Source organism: Platalea leucorodia, assembly GCF_965183815.1.
Source record: "Platalea leucorodia genome assembly, chromosome: 2".
NCBI lineage: Eukaryota > Metazoa > Chordata > Aves > Pelecaniformes > Threskiornithidae > Platalea > Platalea leucorodia.
The window spans coordinates 65,727,860-65,751,656 of record NC_138824.1 but is presented as its reverse complement, the minus strand read 5'-3'; the positions used below and the strand labels follow the sequence as shown (position 1 = coordinate 65,751,656).

The 23,797-nt window shown below is 37.1% G+C and overlaps 1 protein-coding gene across 1 annotated transcript in view; it reads right to left on the bottom strand.

Annotated features, from left to right (window-relative positions):
* The window catches only part of ATP11A (ATPase phospholipid transporting 11A), a 131,861-nt gene that overhangs the window by 41,569 nt on the left and 66,495 nt on the right, over positions 1 to 23,797 (bottom strand). Inside the window, exons 3-8 of the mRNA XM_082330564.1 lie at positions 14,107 to 14,196; positions 12,879 to 12,959; positions 9,209 to 9,316; positions 5,117 to 5,245; positions 4,525 to 4,628; positions 1,755 to 1,805 (exon numbers count right to left, since the gene is read on the bottom strand). Of these exons, the coding sequence (XP_082186690.1) occupies positions 1,755 to 1,805; positions 4,525 to 4,628; positions 5,117 to 5,245; positions 9,209 to 9,316; positions 12,879 to 12,959; positions 14,107 to 14,196 (563 nt within the window). The remainder of the gene's footprint in view (positions 1 to 1,754; positions 1,806 to 4,524; positions 4,629 to 5,116; positions 5,246 to 9,208; positions 9,317 to 12,878; positions 12,960 to 14,106; positions 14,197 to 23,797) is intronic.

Here is a 23,797-nt window from a genome sequence, read left to right as displayed (position 1 = left end):
TTTGGAGCATGATATCTAATACAAATGACCATAGGAGTGTAAAACCAAGGACTACTTTATAGACCGACAGCATGCAGAATTGTCAGACTATTTATACAGCAATGGAAAAGAAACAAGAATTAAGTTCAGTACATTTGAACGTTATTCAAAGCATTTTGTGGTATGAACCCCCCAAAAATCAAGAAACTCTGAACAAACAAAAACCCTAGGGCCAAAAGTATGATGTAAAACCCGAAACCAGTTCCATTTAAACCAGTGGAGTGATGTTATATGAGTGGTTTGGGTTATAAGCCATTATACACCAATATAGTAAAAAATACCAACTGCTCTAATAGTGCTGTCCAAGGAATACAAGTCTTAATGCCACAGATTTTCTTCCCATTCACAGTGTTATACACAGATCAATCTATTGCTGCTGAAATTAAAAAGGTATTTTCTGCTTATTTTTCCTTTCCTCTCCCACCCAAGTCCATTTCCAACAAACTTTATTAGTCAAAAGAATCTTTAAAGTGAAAGAAGGGAAAAAAAAAAAAAAAAAAAAAAGAGACTTTTCACAGCAGCCTGTAGCAATCTACTATTACACGACACATCACTCAACATGGAAAGGACAGTAGGATCCTCAGGAAAGGATGCCTACTCCCTGGAACAGCTCACGTGGCCAGTGCTCTGCCTGACCCTCTTATCTGAGGGACCCCAGGAAGAATACAGACCAGAACTGCCAAGAGATGGTCACTCGGGATGACGATAGAGATTTTTGCGCTGTTTTACAGTGCAGTTATGCAGGTGTTTCCTAAGGGATCTATGACAGCGACACACTCAGCAGCCAGATTTCCCCTCCTCTTTGCTTACTGAGATACAAAATCACGTCTCTACAGACACACTGAGGTTAGGAAGGGACTTGGCCAGAATGGAGTAACTTCCCCCATGCTGGGGTCTAGGATATCACCCGAGTGAGAAGCCTTTCCCTCCTATTGCTTTGCCTCTTTGTGGCAAGGTCCTGAACAAAATCAGGTACAGCAAGTCTCTTCCTTGCTGGGTAGACAGAAGATCCTAGGCAGAAAAGATAGAAAGACTCGTGCCTCTTTTGTACTGCATCATTTTACTTCTCTATTTGCTGGACAAGGAATGTCCTGGGCTACAGACTGCTCCTTGAGCAGAAAGCACCGCACCCCCTCCAGGACGAAACCTATTTGCACAGGAGGCAGACCCTTCTAGGCGGCAGACCCAGGGTAATAGATCGCCATCTCCTACACCACATACAAAATGCATTTCCCTGGATGTTGCCTTCCTGAACACACACAACATTGTGGACATTTTGGACAAATTTACAACCCTCCCTTAGTAAAACCAAACATGGTATTTGGCATGTTCAAACACTTCAATTTCTAAGAAGAAAAAGGAAAGAAACACACAAGTGATACTATTCGTACTGTTTGGTGTACTACCAAGACCCCATACTAATGGCGCAGTATTATCCAAGTACTGTCAAAATCCTATCAACATCATTTATAAACTACACACATATCAAATAAAAACTGGAGTTGAATAAAGACATAAAATAAGAGAAATCTAACTGATTAAAATATGAAATATTTATGATATATGAAATTAAAATCTGTAAACTTCCAAAAGAAAAATATTTTATCAATAAGACAAGGGAGCACAATGTTGGTGAAACAAAGGTAATTCTCATTATTGATACTTATTCAACCCTAAAAATGTTTAAATGAGTACAAACCCTGGATTTTCCCTACCTTGCAGTAGGCTCATTCCTATCATGGTAAACATTTATTCGACCAACAAATCTGCAAGGGAAATACACAAATAGTTTAACAGCACTGCTAATTTGTGCATTCTTATGTATATATATCCAAATATTTCAGTTTTTTAAAATGTACATTACAAGGACATATCATTCTCTCTATATACAGATGTATATATACCACACATACATATTCTAAAAGTGAGAGTAATTTGCTTTTTTAAATCTTTAAAAAGTATATGTGAGAATAGATTATTTGAGAAGTATTTTATAGAAAGTATTTATTACAGTGAGCAAACAGCTTCCAATTAAACACACTCTCATTATCCAGGACGTAAAGAAGAATACAGAGATTCATATGGGTATACTTAAAACATGTAGATACAGAACAGTAAGTCAATGTAAAGTTTGTGTATAAAAAAGATATCAAAGATTATAAAATTATAAAAAAATCTTCTAATTAGACAAGAAATCTTATTCTCTAAGCTACCTGAGGTAAGTAACAGTGTGATTACTATCCTTCACAAAACTTAAAACTTAGAACCGAGTTAAAAACAAAACAAAACATAAGCATAAAGCCAATAAGCAATTTTCCCTCTGAGTATCTCTAAGTACGTTTTATCCACATGTGGTGGGTTGACCCTGGACAGCAACTAAGTACCCACTTACTTGAGCCTCTTGCTCATTCCCCCACCCCACCTGAGCAGGACAGGGGGGAGAACTGGGAAAGCAAAAGCAAGATAATGACAGTTTAAGAAGTGAAGGAAAAAAAAAAGCAAGCAATGCAGAAGCAACCACTCACCACCTCCCATAAGCAGATCGATGCCCAGCCAGTCTCCAAGCAACAGCAACTTTGGAAAGACTCCCTCCCCTGCCAGTTTTATTGCTGGGCATGACATTGTATGGCACAGAATATCCCTCCGATCAGTTGAGATCAGCTGTCCTGGCTGTGTCCACTCCCAGCCTCTTGCCCACCCCCAGCCTCCTTGCTGGGAGGGCAGAGTGAGAAACAGAGAAAGCCTCGACACTGTGCAAGCACTGCTCAGCCATAGCTAAAACACTGGTTTGTTATCAACACTGGTTTAGTCACAAACCTAAAACATTGCACCGCATGGGCTGCTTTGAAAAAAATTAACTCCATTCCAGCCAGACCCACTACATTGTATTTGCAATAACACTATCCAAGTGGGTAACCTCAAACCCAAAGAGATTAAGCTTGACAGTAGCATTCTGCAGTTGGTAGGTCTGTTACCCTGGAAGGGAACCTCTCTGGCTCAGGAAAGAAAGATTCGCCACTGTGGTTTCTTGAGGGGTAAAGTGCCAAGTAAAAATTAGCAGAGAGAGAAGCTGTCTACCAATGTGTTCTCATTATTCGTGTCTCAATAGCTGTCCCAGGAAATTCCACTGTCTATAATGGCGTGAGCTTCAACTTCCAAATGCTCACTTCACGAGCCATGTATTTAAAAAAAGGATCAAGCGATTGATGAAATTGGTTTTCTAAAGAATCTGTTCTCTTGCAGATTGCTAGAGCAGTTCCTTGGTCACGGACATCAGGGAAAAGAGATACTTCCACACCTCAGAAATAAGCAACGTTTTCTCTACATCTTCCAACAGTATTTGCTGACAAAAGAGTGCATTTTAGTTCGCCACCGTATTGTTTTCTGTGTATTATTTCAGCTATTTTTACTGCAGCAGGAAGAACAAGAGTTTCCCCAATGGTATGTGGCTTTTTGTCTTTCACTATTAAGAAAGAAACCTCAAAAGAGGCTTCTAAAGATTTATCATTAAGTTTATTGAAATTTTGTACAGTACTTCTGTAAAATATTGAGTATTGCATGACTATAAACATTGCTAAAAAACTGTAGAAGTTTTTGTTCGTGTTCTGGATGCTTAGTTTTTAAATGTCTCGCTAATCACGATGGCTTCATACTGTCATTAGCTAGTATCTCAAAGCACGTAGGGTGAGGTTCATCGATAATGATAGCAGATGTAAATCCACCTTTCAAATAGTCTTGACAATTTCAAATTTTTTTTGGCTGACTTCTTCTCAGATCTGATTAGATTAGCATTGTTTTTACCTCGTAATCTAGCTGATGAAGAGCTCATACTAGGGAGTCGAAGCGTTTGCCATTTTCTTGTTGTTCACTTGTGCTTGCATTGTTAGTATTATCTTCAATCTGCAATTTCTTTTCAGGAATCTTTTTAAGCCACTTGACCATTTTGTGAGGGTTAGTTCAGTTAAAACTAGATAATATAACCCATAAATCCACTTAACCAGGCACACACAAACTGCAATACTTCGCAACATGCAAAGGAACGAGTGAGGACACCACTGGCAACCTCTTTGCGTTGTGGAACACCCTCTCTTCCCCCAGGACACCTCGCAAACTGTATGCGACATGGGTCCCTCTGACATACAGACTGAGTGACGGTACCAGCGTCAATAAATATATCAAATATTAGTAAAGCTTTATTTCTTCCTTATTTTTAGATTTAAAAAAAAATAGAACGAGAAGTTCTAAAACTTTTGTCACACACCCCAATGGATCGTCTTACACAATCCCCTTTGGAGACCACTGCCCTACAGCAGACCACTGAACTACCTGCAGTAAAGGAGCATGCATGGAAGACTAACCTGACTTCAAGCTCACCCTGGGGCCCACTCTAACCATGCAGATGCAGCCAGTATCTTTTCATTATGATATTCTTATAATTTACTGGGAGGGTACCTTAAACGAAACAGGTAAGAATTATTTTCTTACTTATAAAGGTCAGGCTGAGGTTGTTCACATTCAATGGTAGCATGTAGTGCATCAATTTCTTGTTCACTGTGAAATGCCTTTGTATCTTGAACCGCATAGTAAGTCTGGAATGAATAAAAAGGTGTAAATAAGATCAAAAGAGTAAGGACAGATATCCAAGACATTAATCTGTAGATATACTTCAGTTCAGTGTGAAACAGATTTACTAGCTTTTACATAAGAGCTCGTAGTTCAAATAAGATGCACCTTTAAATGCTCCTAATTGGGCACCTTCTTAGATTATATGCAAGTACCTTCCAGGGTATTCACAAATCAGGTCACCGTGAAAAGCATTTAAGTACATAAAGTTTGTGCATTATCTCTGTAATGTGCATGCCTATACTGGACACCGACAAAAGCACGAATGAGTACATTTTAAATCTTTCCATAAAATAATGAAACTTTAAGAAAAATTAAGTCAAGTGGTAGAAACGAAAAGTTACACAAGTCAGTCTCTGTGCTCACACATATATGCATGAAGTCATAGTGTGATCTGTGTAAAAAATTAAATGCAAACTTTGCCTTAAAAAGAAAATGTAGAATATTATATTACTTTATGACTGGATTCACCATCCAAACTAGCTGTTGTAACAAAACATGTTCCATCTCCTCTACTACTTGATAGAAGTATTAAGTCACATGGGAATGTTTCATCTTCTTTTACCATTACAATATCTCCAACCTAGGGGGGGGGAAAAAAAAAAAACACAACAAAATAAAATACATTTATCATTTATGTAGCAGCCCAAATTTCAAAAACAAAACCTAGGTTCACTCAAATATTTTGAAAATTCATCATTTTATTTACACCAGGATTTTACCACAGGAGTGACGAACTACAGAAATATCTCTGAAAACTGAATTACACCTTGGAGAACAAATGAGGTCTACTGTGTACTACCTTTCCTCTCAGGATCTCAAACCATTTTGCACGTACTGTCTTATTAAGTTTTGCAACATTATCTGAGAGATGCAAGATACTATCCTTGTTTTAGGACTAAATACAACAAACTACTGTTTCAAAAACAGCTGGAGATGTGACCTACTGTTGTTGGCTCCTGAGGAGAAGCATCTAGCTCAGAATATTATAATTAGAGGTAGCTGAAAAAGCAAAGAATTCCAAGTCTGCCAATGAAAACAGGATACACTTTCAACAGAATCTGTCCCTAGACGTCCATCCTATTTTGTATCCATGTTTAAAAGTTAGAAAATTAATTCTTATTCATGTCAACATAGATAATATCTTACAGCCTGTTAGAGTGTCACAGAACAGTCAACCAACTATAAATTCCAAAGATTACTGTAAAGCATTCGTTTGAGAAAAACAGTCTTTGGTACATTTTTGGAGCTCATCTTTTACAAAGGAATGTATTTAAAAAAAAGAACAAATGGCAAAGATATACTATGTGTTTTAATAATAGTGAAGTGTCAATAAAAATCCCACGAAAATATGTAATTTTTGCAATTTTTCATGTAGCTCAGCATCTGCTCAATATACTTTTATGTCATGATTCATTATTATAAGATTCAGCTTAATCATTGCTCTCTTATTTATAAAGCTAAACTCCAATATCCTTAGCAGTCTAGCAGGAGTCAGTAAATTCTAGTTAAGCAAAATAGTCTGATAACAATCAGCAACAGTAACATCTAAAATACAATTGTGACAGATTTACTGTCACATAAATGTGACAGTACTAAGAAAGTACTACTAACAGTACTAAGTGTACGGATTTGCTAAAATGTATTGAAGAACTAGGATGATGATAATAAATGAGATTTAACTTCTTGTAGATATGAAAAAGGCTTTTTTTAATCAATAGCAATGAAAAATTGCAATTGTACATATGGCATAAGAGAATGCAAGTTGCTAAGCATACCTGCAACAATCAGGTATGAAAATTAACAGAAACTTCCAATACGAAATTTTCCATCTTTTGTGCAAACGATGGCATCTTTTTGAAAATCACGACTTGTAGTGCAGCAGTAGAGCTGTATGGTTTACTAATTTTCATTCTCTGAACAAAAATTAGAGACGTATTAAAACAGCATAGTGACAATTGGCTACTCCACTTCTTGGAGGGAAAAAAGCTGCACTTTTAACAAATAATTAAAAGTTTGGGACTGTTCAAATTTAGGAAGGGATTCATTTCCTCATGTATTTCCTTTTGATTAAATGACTTCTCATGTATCATTCTGCAGACCCAGGGAAGTGAAGACACGTAGTGAGACAGAGAAGGGGTAGGTTTGGTACTGGAGGCAGCAAATGTCTTGGCTGGAGCCAGCCTGAACGATACAGAGCCTTCAACCTGAAGAGCAGTGGAGCCTGACGGACCAGACTACTGCTCAAGTTGCCTTATTCTTTCAAGATGTGTCTTCAGGAGAACTTGCCTTTTTACCATGAAATCATTAACTATGAAAGACAGTGACATAATAAATTATAATAAAGCCCTTAAAGTGAGAACTTTACCAAAACCAGACAAAACACTGTTAGGGAATTATCTTGAATAAACTATTAGGAGACACAGAATCCACCTGTTCCTAGAACAAGCTGTAAGAACACCACATAACTATTTTGATTTTACTAGCTCTCTTTACCACTGAAAACAACACTAATTTAATTATCAGCTACCTAAAACACAGCTATATTACTGCAAGTTGAATCATCTCTACAGATGCCATAAAAGGAAAAATCAGAATTCTTCAGAACATTGAATCTGGCCAGAGAGAAAGTCTGGCCAGAGAGGCCAGTTAAGCGAATAAACCCCTCCTGACAGTAAAGTGTCACTACAAGAACAAACATGAGAAAAAATGCCCACTGTATCTGGAGTTTTTTAAGTTGCCACTGAAAATATTTACACATCAGTAAGCGAGTTTTTAGGTGTGTCTCATGAAGACAAGAGTCCTCTTTCTTTTGATTTTCACAGATCATAGCGCTGAATGATCCGTATTATTTACTAATTAATCTAGCAAGATTTTCTCTGTAAGCCACGCATACAAGTCACCCTGCAGGCCAGGACCAATTTATAATACAACAGCCTATTAAAACAGAAGTTAATAATCTAAGCAATTTGCAAAAGAAAAAAAGGCAGGAATAAGAAAACAAAACAAAATAATTAAAAATACTACCAAAGAGCATACTCTTAATAAAATTTAAAAGGTGTTCTGACAACATTTGCCACTGTGTCAGCTAAAGGTGCAACGAGGATGGAGCCAGGCTCTTTTCAGTGGTGCCCAGTGAGAGGACCAGAGGCAATGGGCACAATGTGAACCATGCAAGGGTCCATCTCATTTTCACTGTGAGGGTGACTGAGCACTGGCGCAGGTTGCCTAGGGAGGCTGGGGAATCTCCCTCCTTGGAGATATTCAAAAGCTGTCTGGACATGGTCCTGGGCAACTGGGTCTCAGTGGCCCTGCTTGAGCTGGGGGGTTGAACCAGACAACCTCCAAAGATGCCTGCCAACCTCAGCCAGTCTGTGACTCCGTGAAAAAGAAACTTCATCTTTTAGCAATTCTCTTTTTCCTTTCTTTAATCAAATATCCACAGGCTTTAAGTGCAGAAGGGTCTACCTTTATATGATATAGTCTGCTTTCTTGTGTAACATAGTTCAGAGAATTTTACCCATTTACCCATACATACAGCTATCCCTTTCCATGCAATCATTTCCTATACCTGGCTCTCCTACCATTTAGTTGCTCAAAATACAATCTCTAAAAGGCAACAAATAGGGGAGAAATTGAGAAAATATAGGCAATAGATTAATTAATGGAATACAAATTCTAGTTACATGGTACTTTATTGCATTTATTTGGAATAGTTAAGTGTTCAGTTACATACATGGAATACTCAGCATGTGATGTCTTAATTTTTTTTATTACCAGGAAGCCCTAGGTAGAAGCTATCACACTCAAAGGGAAGATCACAGCAGAAAGGCTGTGAACACTGTAGAACCATTTATGCCCAAACAAGGCAGAGCAGAAAAAGATGTCTTTAACAAAGATACTAGAAATACAGAAATTCCAAACAAACATCTATCAAATTTGCTGAGTTCTAAAGAGAATAATGATGAAAAGTTGATCTGCTCACAAAAAAAAAAAAAAAAAAAAAAAAAAAAAAAAGCAGAAATTAATTTCTGAAAATAACCTTCAAAATACTAGGAAGGGAATGTAGCAGCATTCAGATGGCCAATGAGGAGGCTGTGATTTGATGGGTAATGAAGAAAGTATTCTGAATGTGTTGTATATATAGGTATGTATATATATGTGTTGTATATATAGGACAAATCAGTAGCATTGACTAGCATAATCAGGCTTAAATAAATTATTAATGTGCATACCCACAGAGGACTGAAAACAGAGAAAAGACAAAAGACAAATCATGAGTGAAATTCCAAGTTAAAAAATGGAAAATGAAAGGAACAGTTATGAGAGGAGTTAATAAAGCAAAGATAAAGCAGAAACATGTCTAGCTTCTAAAAATACTTTGTTCAGAGGCATTAAATTAAAAATTAGTATATTGTAGGTCTAATCTCCATTAAATGTAAGAAATGCTACAACATCATCTACACTACACTTCTGTATAATTTGTTTTACAAGAAGTGTGAAGTAAAGCCTGGCTCCTAAAATCTGTTAAGTCACAGTTACTTACTCTTAATTTTCGGCTTTGCTTTCTAACCAGTTTACCATGTTGAATGAAATGAACAGGGCATTGGTTCATTGCATTGTCAGCTTTATGTCGAAGCCAATCTTCATAACCCTAGAAAACAGTGAAATGGAATGACGCTGTGATGCACGTTTGGCTATAAAGACACAGAACAGCTCTAGCTTGCAACAGAAATGTAAAACGTTATCCTTGATCGAGATAAGGAAAAAAAAAAGAAAATATTCTCACTAGAACAAATTAAATAGTGATACACATCAGTAATACAGTCATGTTAGACATATGAAAAAGAATATTCATGGTTACAATTAGTGAACAAAATTATATATATTTTAATGAAGACATTTAGATGAATAGGGATGTTTACAATGTGTAGAACAATTTCTGGTGTTTAAGTGACCATCTCTTGCTCATGCTCTATTGACTCCTGAGTAAGTGCAAAGTACTTATATAAGTACTTATAGAAGTGGTTGCTGAGAAGATAAAGTGTAGAAAATATATTTTGGAAGACTGGGACTCCATATTGAAAGATGATAAAGTGACAACATAACTGAAGGTTGTCATATTTCCTGATTGTCATATAATTATGTTAAACTTTTTAACCTTATCTACAATATATATAGTCCTGAAGAATTTTGTTTCAAGAGACTTTGCAGAGTAACCTCTTTTGATTGCTCAATTATCCTATGAATTTGTTTTATACAAAGTAAAGGACAGGGAATCTGCAACTTTCCATTCAAAAGGTCCTGCCATGGGATAAAGATTGGGACTGACAAAGACACCAGTGGTTAAGAGATGGAAAATATCACTTGTATTCCATAGCATTTTTACATCTAACTCTTGAGCACATTTGAAAATTCAATGTAGGACAAAATATCGCTACCTTGGATGCTTTCAGAGATAATTAAGAACTCACAGAGTCTTTATAATTTTAGTGTAATATACTTCCAGAGGCTGGTACAGCTCCTCAAGCAGGTCCCAAAGTCTACACCAGCTGTCGGGAGAAAGACTCCAGGAGACAGATAGAACTGCAGTACTAGGCACAGCATGTCATAATCCAGGCTTTGATAGACCACTACCAAACTACAGTAAGACTCTAAAGTGTAACATTTAAAATCTTGAGACTGGGAAAGCCACACCTAAAATACTAGCTATTGCATGTATCACAACTTTTGCTCACCAGCAAGAGCTAAATTCTACTATAGAATATACTCAGTTATGTATAGCTAGCACTGTAAAGAAATGGAAACACTGGTCTTTGTAGTTTCTTTGAAAACTAATGAAGGAAAAGCCTGCATTTAGTATAAAGACTGTGAAGGTAATCAGTTATCCTATTAAGGGACACTGGAAATTACCCCCTGTACTGGGTCTGGCTGGGATGGAGTTAGTTTTCTTCACAGCAGCCCATATGCTCCTCGGCTTTGTACCTGTGGCTAAAACAGTGCTGGGTTACACCCCAGGGTTTTGGCTATTGTTGAACAGTGCTTGCACAGCATCAAGGCTTTCTCTCCAACCTCTTCCCACACCAAAAAAAGACCAATAGGCTGGGGGTGGGCAAGCAGGTGGGAGGGGACACTGCCTGGATGGCAGACCCAAACTGACCAAAGGGGTACTCCACACCATATGGGCATCGTGCTCAGCAAGAAAAGCTGATGCAAAGCAGGAAGAAGGGGGGTTGTTTGTGGTGATGGCATTTGTCCTCCTAAGCAAGCGTAACGTGCTGAGGCCTTTCTTTCCAGGAAGTTGCTGGGTATCTGCCTGCTGATGGGAAGCAGTGAATGAATTCCTTACTTTGCTTGGCTTGTGTGCATAGCTGTTGCTTTCCCTATCAAAGCATCACTAACATGACACACAAGTCTTTTCACCTTCCCTCTATTTTCTCCCCATCCCACAGGAGAGGGGAGTGAGCGAGAGGCTGGGTGGGTGTTTGGCTGCTCGCCAGGGTCAACCCACCACACCCTCATTCTTGTTAGGCACAGTTTTAATCATCATAGTCCATCACAGGTACATAAGAAACACAGACATCTCCCTTACAAGTTTTGAGCTAAAATGAGGAGCACTCTGACGTAGAAACTTTCTTGATGTTCAACTACTTCATGGAATTTTTTTCCCAAAAGACAGAACATTTTTTTTTGAAGCATGACATGAGAGATCTTTCTTATGCCCATGAAAAGTGCTAACTCCTTCAAGTGGCCCAGTAAACGATACTGAACGTCAGGCTGCTTGCACAAATTTTCCTTTCACATTCACATCCCATTCACTGAAATGGAGGAAAGAAATGGCTGGTGTCTGGACCTAGCGATACAGTGAAGGCTGAACCATGAAAGGGAGCTCTCTGGGCCACTGAGTTCTTACACTGATAGCTGTCCTTCAGGAGCAATTATCATTAAATTGACTGAAGGCAAAAAGCCAAACACATAACAGAACCACTCTAAAGACAATTATTTGTGACTATTACTTTAGAAGCCCAGATTTTTAGAAACTACTCTGCGGCTACAGTGAGATGGTAGAGTAAATGCAGAAGGGTGTTGTAGGCACCGAATGCCACGTACTGCTTATAAACTCACTTGCTAGTTCAAATTTAGTAAAAATTTTGATGAACTAACTTTGCACTAGCAAGGCTGATGCCAGATCAGGTATCATCTGCTCTCCTGCAGCTGTCCTGAAACTCACAAAGTCAACAAATTTGGCTCTGGCTAAATCAACAGGACAAACATGGCCTGATTCCTGATTCATTCCTGATCCAGATCAAATTTGTAATATCAGAAGCTCTGATAACACACAGATCTGATCATAATATCCCCATATTAATTAAAACATTCTGTATTCATCTGAGATTCTGCTAATTTCAATAAGATCCCATCTACATTTAAGTGTTCATGTCAACTGTAGCACTGCAGCATTAGGGTAGCAGGTGAAAAACTACTTTAATCTTTTCCTTTTGGTAGTACTACCTTGAAAGTGAAATGGCAAACCTGTACAATTCCATAGCTGTATTATGCAATCCTATTTCGAGAGAACAACTTCTGTTAGGATCTTTTATACTCGATGGTGTGGCAAGAACTGATTTCTAGAAGATACTTCAATTTTATGGATCAACTTTCACATTAAAAAGGAGAGAATACTATAACATCAGTTCAATACTAATCTGTAGAAAGCACTGCAGCTATTGTTATGAACTGTAGATTATAATCAACATATACTGAAGACTTGAACCAAAATCATTTTTATTTTCTGTTCATACTGTAAAGGCTAAGGAAACCTCCAAGGAAGCAGCAGATTTATCTTTTAAATTTTTGTAGTTCTTACTAAACTCATTTTCAGTCATTATGGAAAAACATAATAGGATGTGGACAGCTATTTATAAACAAACAAACAAAAGTCAAAGTGTGCTGAATTAACACAAGAATGTAAATGATTTTTTGGAACACAAGAACATCAAAATTATAAAATAGTTTAGAAGCTTGTGTTGAATTAGTGAGACATGATCAAATAGCAACCAATTCTACTTAAACTACAGAAATAAAACCAAAATTACTCTGTCAAAATTCATCGCAATCATTCTTTAGGCATTGCCCTAAGATATTGTAACACAAAAAAAAAACACCCAAATAATAATGTTCTCTTTAGTTTTACTGTTGCTCAATAAATCACTCACCTGTTTGATAGCTGTTACAGTGATGACAAACAAGAGTGGAAGTCCACTTGTAACTGGACTAGTAGGTGTATCAATAATTAACTGCAACAAAAGGAATGAATATTTTCTGGTTATGTTTTTGTGAATGTAAGCAGTCCGTTTTTCAAGCAAGATGCTTCAAGTAATCATTTCACCAATATGTTACAAAGCACCAAGGAACTTAAATTAAAAAGAACAGTACTTTAATACAATTTTAAGAACATATACCATACCAACAAAATTTAGAAAATAACTATATACTATAATAAGATACAATACTATATTTAGATTACATTAACATTCAGATGTTAATGCCTAGTAAAAATACTTGCTTGTAAGAGTTTAAGTACCAGACTGGAAAGCTGCAGCTTTGGAGGCAAAATTACTGAGCAGTGTTAGAAATTAGCATAGCGCTGTTTTCACATGTTATACAATACAGCTGTTCTTATGCATGCAAGGAATAAATCCTGAAATACTGAGCAGTGGCTTCTGCAATTACATACAAGGAGGTAGACTCCATAGAGGGAGTTCAGATAATAGCGAAACCAGTCTGGGAATCCGCATAGCTTTTCTTTCTGCACAATCTGGTGTACAAAGTAATACAGCTTTTCACTTAACTTCCTAAGATTTTTATTGCTTAACACATTTAAGCGATAGCAAAAGGTTCAAAATGAAGATGCCTAGAAAGTAGCAAACTAGTCATCTGATGTAATAATTACAAAAACAAATATTTATGTACCATCCTGAGCAAGCATTGTATAAGCATCTATATTTTGGTTTCTCTACAGGCTTTAGTAACAGCGCAGTTGTAAAAATTCTGCCAAGGCATCATTCTGTTATAAAAAATACAATATTTAGCAAAACTAAAAAAAGTTTATGATCCACATAATTTATAACAATGGTTTTACTGATCTGGATGTTTGTTTATTACAAAATAAAAATTAAAAATGACGCTCATTCTTTTCAATTTTATCAAGAGATGTCTTGCCATCAAACCAGTGATGGTGTTAATTTCTCTTTAGGATTCACATTTACAACCTGGAAATGAAATAAAAACAACTCCTTTTGTCACATCATGAACATAAAAGGCTATCTAAACTCAACCATTTACCTCCCCAGTCTTCAAAGCCAGTGGATTTTTAAACCTTTTTAAACTCCTTGTTTTTTTAGGAAGAGTCCAGAAATTTATTAAACAATAGGGACAGCTTACCTGAACCAGGAAAATTATGAGAAAATAGAAGTTAGCTATTCTTCTGAATTGCTCAAACAAATTTTTCGGTACAAAGTTCCAAAACGTGTACTGAAAACAAATGCACAGATTATCAGTGTTTGTGAGAGAAGTATTATTCGCATTCTATGTTCTAAAAATCAAACAAATTAATAATTCACAATTTAAGATTAAACTAAACAAAGAGTGGTAATATTTCTGTTATTTTGTTTAATAATTTACTGAAATGGAATCTCAAATCGGCAATCAGGTATTCTTAGAATCATATCAATTGCCTTAGGATTTTCTCAACTGTGATAATCTTGGTACTAGGGACCAAAATCGTTTTTGACTAGGAACAATATTCAGAGATAACTGAACAGTTCAGTTAAATCAAAGGATTTTTAAAACTTCCTAGTCACTTCTAACATCGCTTTTAATTGATTTCCATTTTTGTACACATGACCTGAGGAGGCAGGTGGCACTCAAGAGTTCACTATGCAGTCATAGCAAGTTGACTAAATAAAAGTTGTCAGCCCCTCTTCTTTTCCATAGCTTGGACACAAGCATGCTCCTCAAAATAAACTGTTGCACTGAATAAGAGCATACGGCTGTATATTTCTCTACTGATCTTATGAATTATCTGAAATTTAATAAAATGGCATAAGAAACAGTATATAAAAGCGCAAACAGAAAATGCAAAAACTTCAAAGGAAAAAATTAATATAAAAGTGAGAGAGAAGTGACCTTATGTCATCTAGTCCCTTCCTCTGCCCTGCAGCAGTTTCAAATACAGTCTTTTTACACAGCTCATTCTGTAGGTCCAAATAAACCTGCAAGGATTGCTTATTGGAATGCATATAAAAAGGTCAGCTAAAACTGTGTGAAAATGTGTGAAAAATGGCTTGAGAATACTAACATTGTATCATCCTATTATCCAAGTTATCATTTGACACATAATAAAATGACAACTCCAATGTAACTTTCATTTCAAAGGAGACAGGCTAAGAAGCTTCTCCTAATTCTTTGCTCTGCTACAAATGTGCCTTGTCTTTTCTCGGCAGATTGCACTGATACTTGCTGATATGCAAATTATGCCACGAGTTATACATCTTCTGAATTTGGCCCCGAAAGCAAAGACAGACAAAGGTCTAAAATGAAGATGCCTCTACTCCACCTGCAGATGAAAAGGATCCCCGAGAAGCATCCCTTAGTTGTACATGAAACCCCCACTATGCAGCATCATCTTTTTACTTATTTGGGGTTAAAGCCTGGGCATGTGCAAGACATAGGAATGAAATGTTCTTTTTCTATCATGTGGCAAAAATCAGTATCTATTCTAAATATGCCCTAAGTAAACACTTACCCTGCTTAATAGTTACCTCAATATTAAATCACCTGTGAGCAAGCCAAAACTCGGGCAGGCCTACATGCAGCAGCTGGAAAGTCAAGCATTCTCATCTTGCACTCATAATACTTTTCATCAGACTGGAATGCTGCTTGCACTGCCCACTACCCAGCTACTTATCTTGGAATTTCAAAACAGAACTGGTTAGACTTGATTATTTTTCCTTGCACAACAGGCCCAGTCATTGAAAGCTGCTGTTGTGATATGTGACGATATAGATTCTATTCTACATGGTTTTATTTTCATCATTAACTTTGATTATCAGGCAAATTATCTCTGTTCTCTAATCTTATGCATTTATTTCTTTATGAATCTCTGCCTGCTGAGAAGGAAAAATGAACAGAGGTTTCAGCGAAAAACTTTTGTTTACCTTTTTCTGTTTAGCTCTTCTGACAGAACAAGTGTTTTTTCCATGTTAAAGGATTTTTTTTGACTGTCAAAGTCTGATGATTTATACAAGCTCCCCAAATGACTGTTCATAAAATAAAAATGTAATCTCTTAAGCAGTAACTTCCTGTTTACATCTCCTAGAGGGTTTTTTGACTAAATGTGTGGCAACAGCATATTGTTGTCAGACTAGATATTTAAAACACCTGATTGCAGAAGTCAAGTAAATTAGTTAAACAACAATCTACAAAAAGAGTGAATGTTCATCTTTACCCTTAGTATCTGATCCTCCTCATACTCCAACCTCAGTTCACTGCTTTCCCTGTCAAGCAGTGGTCTTTCCTGCAGCTCCGCCTTTGGTCAGCATCTCTCTTCCCAGGTTATTCACATTTATTCAGGTAGCAGATAATTTTATGGTCTGAGAGGTGTTACTTAAAATGGATGCTGCTTTAACACAGAGAACTTCTTAAAACTTTATTTTCAATCAACCTGACAGACTTTTAGCACTTTATTACACCGGGTTTTAGACATACAAAGTACATCTTTATTCTGCCCATTCTTCTTCAAAGGAGACGTAACAATTTTTGAAGGAATTTAGGTAAGAAAGACAGACCACTAAGATGTCTAGACAGACCTCACTTCCCCAGCCATCAGTAGCTCAGAGCAGTATCTACAAATGGATGATTAATGTTTAACCACCATAATCATTCCCAGGAGAAACAACAGAGTGGCTGCCACGCAGAACAAGATTCATCTCATGACTGTGCTCAAAGCAGTCTCTCTGCCCTAGCTAGGCAGGAACAAAATAAAAATCTTTGCAGAAAAGACATTAAAAATTAAGATATGAAATGCATCAGATTACTGTGCACAGATAGAGAGTTAATACCATCTCTCCTCTTCAGATAATTTCTAGTCATGCTCTTTGAAAACTCTGAAAAGCAGTTTATGTATATTTAACTACCCTTTTTCACTATAACTCACTTGAAGGAAATAAGGGTATCCAAATAGTTATGCACTTGAAGCTTTTAAGTTGGGGAAGGCTTAACTGATCTTTTTCAGTTGCTGCAAAAGACTTAAAGGCCAGAGCACATACATGCCTTTTGCATACAGGAGGTAATACAGCAGGCAGCAAGTAGTAGAGTTACATATTCATCCAAGAGATGAACACATTGTGTGAACAGATGCAGCTGAAGCACTGTGCAAAGAACTGTAAAATCAGTGTCTAGAGTCAAAACAGCATAATTCAAGTAGATTTTCTTCCCATTTATAATCATAATAGCACCTACAGTGCTTGTGTATTTCTGTAATCACGTGCTCCTTTCCCTCAACCTTTTCCACTGTTTCTTGTAGACGCTTAAAACTATTCTGACAAAAATATCTACTACATTGCTTCAGCCCTGGTTTGTAGACATCTTGCTATACAGATTCTCATCCCTTCTGCAAAATGGAATCCATCTTGAGGATAAAGAATTCAGAGAAGAACAGATAAAAGCTGAACAATAATCTTGCAATCACTTCTTCAAGTTTTTTAATGTTTTTCTTTTAACAGATCAAGACACTTACACAAAACTTGAACATGTCCATAGTGTCTTCAGTATTTTTAACATACAGATTTTTATAGTGCCTATCAATTACCTAGAGGCAATACATTCTTAAAGCTGCCAGCTTAACAACCGGACTGTGTGTGTGTATATATATATATATATGTATGCATATGTGCACGTAACTTTTATATATAATAATACATTATACATTATTATGCTATTAAAACAACATAAGTATTACATATTACATACATATAGTTATCCCTGTTCAACAGAACAGCTGAAAAAGGTCTGATCAGAAGTTTGACTACTTTAGAACTCGTTTTACTTCTAAAAACGTTACTTTTTTTAAAAAAAAACACAATTTGTGAAAGTCTAATAGAGCAGAGAACTGGTAGAGAAAACTATAGTAAATGGTGTGAAAAAAGGAAACCAATTAGCTGAAATCCTAAGAACTGAGTCGAGAGTATGGCTTGTCTATCTCAAGTGACTTGCTTATAACCACATAGGAAGTTTGTGGCAGAACTAATCTATGATCTACCACGTATCAAATCAGTCTCAACTGTCTAACCTCTTCAAGCAAAAAACTTCAGATTTCTTTGCTTATATATGACTCAATAAAACTGGAATAGTAATATGCACAACATCTTGAAAAGCACTTTGCAATGTTCAGGACAATTTGGAATAAACATAGAAATATACAATTAACTACATTTTAATGAAAGCATTAACATGCGCACCACCTGCACAGTGTTTATCACTCCACTGAGGGAGAAACCCCTGTTTCTCGACACCATGTGATATAGGGCGGTTCACATCACATGGATCACTGTAAGCTCTGTTACATGTCGGGCTTTTGCACGTGACTAAGAGCCACCCGTACACTTCAGAGTGCAAAAATGAAACTGATTTGGGGAAATCCGTTCTAATGAATAAGCATACAAATTTTGTCATAGGGTTTCTTAAAAACAGTTGCTGGTAGAACAGGATTTCTACTACAAAGAAGCATTAGCAGTCCTTCTTCAGCAACACTCAATCTTATCAAACGGGGGCTATATCTCCAGGAACTCCTCTGACAAAAGCATCCCCCAGCATCTGGAGGATAATCTAATTACAATTAAAAAAACCAACCAAACAAAAAAACCAAAAAACCAAAACAAACAAAAAAAAAAACCAAAACGCAAAACACCACACCACAACCTTACAGCAAGGATGACTGACTAAAGACAGAAGTCACAGAGTTAGGAAAAGGGAAGAAAGTGTGAGAGAGTGTGTGCAACAGTGAGCGAGCTTCACTTTCTCATATGTAAAGTGAGGAGAATTACACCCGTCCTCCCTGGTGTTGGGTTTACACCTGCTTGCTTTCCTTCCTTCCTTTCACGTCTCTCGCTGCATGCAGACTCCATACTGATATGAAAAAACTTAAAAGCTCTGTTTGGGGCACTACCAGCAGAGAACAGAAGATCACTCTTAACCCTCGGCTGAGTCAGGGCAAGGGGAGATGACTTCCCCTGGGAACACAAGGGACATTGCAAGGAGCCATTGCCCTGGAAATCCCACCCCGAGCAGGATCGTCAAGAGCTAACAGCTCTTCCTTGCTCTCTCTAGGCACTGGCAGTTGTCCACAGAAGGAAATTGTATTATAGTGCCTGGAAGGAGAACCGCACACTCATGCATTCCCCTCCCATCACAGCTATGGCTGTCCCTGAGCTGGCACCTTAGAAAGTCCCATTGATTCAGAAGCATTTAAGACTGACTGCTGATCAAGCCCCTTTACTCTTCTTCATTACTAACAGCTCCTGCCCCTTTGGCACGGCTGGGCAAATTTAACCCTTGCAGCATCAGATCTGACCTTCTGCTTCAGGCAGTATGGCTGGGAGTCAGTGGATTACCTGGGCACAAGCTGGGAGCTCCATGTTACAGCTGCTTTTAGAGCAGATCAGTATGTCCACGCTAAAAGGTACACACAACATTCCCTGCATTGGTACATCTCTGCCTCTACACAGCATGCTACACAAATATTTATCAGCTTCACAAACATATGACCATGCCGGTTCCCACTGTGGGCTTTGGATGCTTTTTTGACTTTCAAATGTCATTGCTTAGGGCAGTGTTTGAACTCCTCAATTTGAAATTGCCATGTCATGGCCCTAGAGAGGCCAGACAAATCCTTCCAGTTATGAAGCATCACCATGGAGAGGTCTGGGACAGCCTAGATCTCCTCTGGGTTCCAACTGGCTCACCTTGGTGGAGGCAGTTTAATATTTCCTTAAGCTTCAGTATTAACATTTCTTCTAAATATATCAACAAAATGAGAAATCAGAGACCCCCAAGTTTTGTGGTTTTATAATGATGCTAGGAGTGAGTGCTGCAGGAAAGAGGCATAGCACAAGAGCATGAATTTCTGCTGGAAGAAAGGAGCATTTCAACAACATCCACTGAAACATGTCAGAATTACTTAACTTTATTTAACTATTAATCACTGCAATTGAGATGACTCACAGTTAATCAGATTAGCACTGAAGGTAGCTAATGTTTCCCTTGCAATTTATAGGATTTTCAACATGCAGTATTGTTTCAGACCATTCTCATACAAATCAATGTTTGGATCAGTATTTGATGAGAAGTCCCAAGGAAACATGCAGACAACAGAAGATAGTATTATTTGTGGAACAAAACCAGGAGCACTTCTGGTCCATGAATATAGTTGTACAGCATTGCCAAGCAGGAGTTAATAGTAGTACTGTTTTCCCATCTAAGTTCACCTTATTGCTTCTTTCTAAGAACCTACACAGGAAATAATGCTGATTAGTACTGTAGCTTTTCATAATTTCATGTCATAAATTAACTTGAATGAAATCTCTCTACTTTAGGGCAGTTTCTTCAAGTAACAGTTCTGCATCCACTGTAGATTCAATCTTGCATTTCACTTCCGAGTCATATCACACTACTCTGCAGTATCATCTGCTGGGAGCTTCGGCCCCACTGCTTCCAGTCATGTTAGTGACCCAGGCACAAGTGGTTTCATGTAGCTGTAAAAATTTCTCTTTCTGAAACTATGACAGTAAAAGTTTGCAGCTGGACAGGATCATCAAGGCAAAATACTAGGTATCAATTACCCACAGACTGAAAAAAATAAAAGACCTCAAGTCTCTCTAACCCAGCTTTCTCTATGGGTGGTATGGAAAAAACGATCAGTCCTCCTGCAGAATGTTCCCAGGGTTTCTAAGTTTGTCAGCTCTCCCTGATGCACTGGGAAGTCTCTGATCTCTCTCTCGTTCAACAGGCTATTCCTATCCTGGCATCTCTGAAATTTTTAGTTCTTTCTTGTGTTCATTCTTTAGGTTGTCTGTCAAAAGCAGTGAGCAACTGTAAACAAACATGTTCTTACAGAACTCCATATTGTTGCCTCAAAAAGATTTTATTTTCTGTATGATGTTCCCCTCTGCTCAAGAGACAAACGTACACATTCAATTAGTCTTCAATTCATTGATGCGGTTAGAACAGGAGATGCAAATCCCTGCTTTGGTTACAAATAAATGAGATCCTCGAAGCACAGTAGTTCTAGAAAGATATCAGATCAACATCAGGAAAAGGAATTTGAATGTTAGAAATTAACAAATGAAAAAAGAACTAAAAATATCATTATGCCACTGTATAAATCCATAGTTAGCCTATACACTGAATGCTCTGTGCATTTCTCAATCTTAAACTCTACAGATGGCTTGTGAAAAGGTACAGATCCATCTAAGCAAAGGTATGAACTAGCTTCCACACAAGCAATTATTGAAAAGACTACGGTTATTCAGCCTGGAAAGGAATATGGTGCAAGATCACTAACAAAATTCAGAAGATAAACAGGGGATAACAGTTGTTCTCAGATTCAAGGACTTGGACCATGAACAGAAATTAGCTGGTAGGAGTTTCAAAAATGAAGATTCATAGTTTCTTTAGGCAAATATTTCTAAAGTTTAACTGTGCCTCAACTATGTGAATTTTCAGAATACATGGGCTCAAAAAGTATTGAAGAAATTCACAGAGGAGAAATCCATTAAAGACTTATTAAATACAAAATCATCACTTTCAGCTCACAAATGGCTAAGTCAGCAAATACTAAGAGTAGTCAAGGGAAGTATCACTCTATGCTTGTTCTTGCATTTTTCCGTAGGCATTTACTGCTGGTAACAACATACTGAGCCAGGTGGACCTTTGGCAATTCTTAGCCGGTCAGGCATGTCCACATACTACTATACACGTACAGATACTCTGTTTAGCATACTGATTGGGGTACTTCCGGCACAAAAATATGAAGCTTGGACCTTAAGGAAGCTTCCTATTAAAAAGTTTTGTAATTTATCAGTCTTTAACAAAACCAAACTTTTGCTATTGTGTTTCAGAAGCAAAAAAAGTTGTTTCCCACCAAGTTCTGTTAACTACTACTGTTGCATAGTTTAACTTACTTTCCTTTTGATACAGTTCTACTAAACAGTAATTAATTTCAAAATGTGAATGATTTTTAAGGAAAAAAAGCAAGCAGCCTCCCTGCCAATTCAATTTTTCTTTCTTCTCATTTGAAACATTAGGATTTTCTACCAGCTGATATTTTGCCATGCTGCATCAGTGCCGTATGATAAATTCAATCAAGGGCACACAACAGCTACTTTAAAGGCTAACACCCTAGGCAGCTGAAGTAGCTGGAAGTTAGGTCAACATAAGGATCCACCTTACAAAGGTCACTACCTCTAGAACGTAACCAAACTGCATGCACAATTCAAAAGACAAATTTTTGCCTTTTATTATTTCAACACAACCTTTTTGTAATGCATTGTTAAAAATCATAATTGAATTAACACATCAAATCAAAAAAGCATTTTTGTCTGGCCAAGGTCAGTCTAGATATCATTTTTCACAACCAGGAATATGTCATTAGGCAGACAGAGCATTAACCACATTCCACAGTGACACTGCAATACACAAGAAATATCCCTCTGTACTGGAATCAGATTATTATCTTGCTGACACCAGGAAACCTCTCATGAAGCACAGTAAAGTTTACCTTTGGAAGGAAATAATATGAACCTTAGACTTTCCCAGGTATTTCAAGCTGCCGTCTTTTTTCAGGGCTTTACGACAGGACATTTGTTAGTACAGCAGTATACCCATAGTCTAATTGATGAGGTTTCCTCATGGTTTTAAACTACCCTTTTTAGAAATTCAGTCTGTCTTAAATTGGTAAAATCTGTACTTGGAAGTTCAGAGTTCCTCATCCTTGAAGAGCAATCATATACTTTCTTATATAAGCATTAAAGACCTACAAAAGCACAGCTGAAAGTTACTGTCTGTCTTACTGATGAAAGACAAAGGAAATACCCTTCATGGTTGAGGTAACATTATACAGTGTGCTTCCATGCATGTATCTTTATTTTACTCTAACAATTGTGGATTTCCCATCTTAATTTTTTATATTTTATTATTTTTCAGGAAGCTTACATCTGTGTTTCCTAAGCTGTGGTAGGTGCCCCTCCAGAGTGTTCCTAAGGGAGCAAGTGACAAGGACAGAGTGAAAGGTTAAGAGCTAGCTAGCTTACAGAACCAGAATGAATGCAAGTCAAGTCACAATGGTGCTTTACCCAGGCTGTTTGGGATGACGCATGTGAATAATAGAGTTTACTTGAAAGGGACAGTACAGGCAAGACAGCACAGGAAGTTCTCATGTAAAGACAACTGTCATGAAAACTGAGCTTTCAGCAGTCTAAGGAATTGTTCAATATTATAAAGCATTTATGTGAATTCTGTTCCCTCCTGAAATATCACAACTGTATTTACCTTCACAAAGATGACATATTTTGTTAAGTGTGAGAAGTTTAATCAAGTAACAGAAAATTTAAGAAACACTGTATATATAAAAAATTATTTCCACTAATAATCTTTTGTTTATGGAAAACTGTTTACAGATACAGTTCACAACTAAGGAGTAACATTTAACTGAACATGCTTTGAATCCGAATAAAAACATAGTGAAGTCTCTTTCCTGAACTAGTTGAAATCATACATATTTACTAATTGCCGGCAGGGATCCTCAGCTCAATCCAGGTTTAAATAATACTTAAAAATCTCACTCTACAAAGTACGGTAACTTGAAACTTCCGCTAATTTCATCATCACAAAAAGGTGTCAAACATCTTGCAGAGTTGAGTAGGATGTTTTTATTTCAGAAAGTATCAGCAGTAACTTCAATGGTTTTATTTACATATGTCCCAGATGAGATGTACGAGATGAAAAAAAGAAAGAAAAGTGTCACAGGACTAAAAAGTTTTGCATAAAATATATTTATTCTTCAATAAGCCAAAAGGCA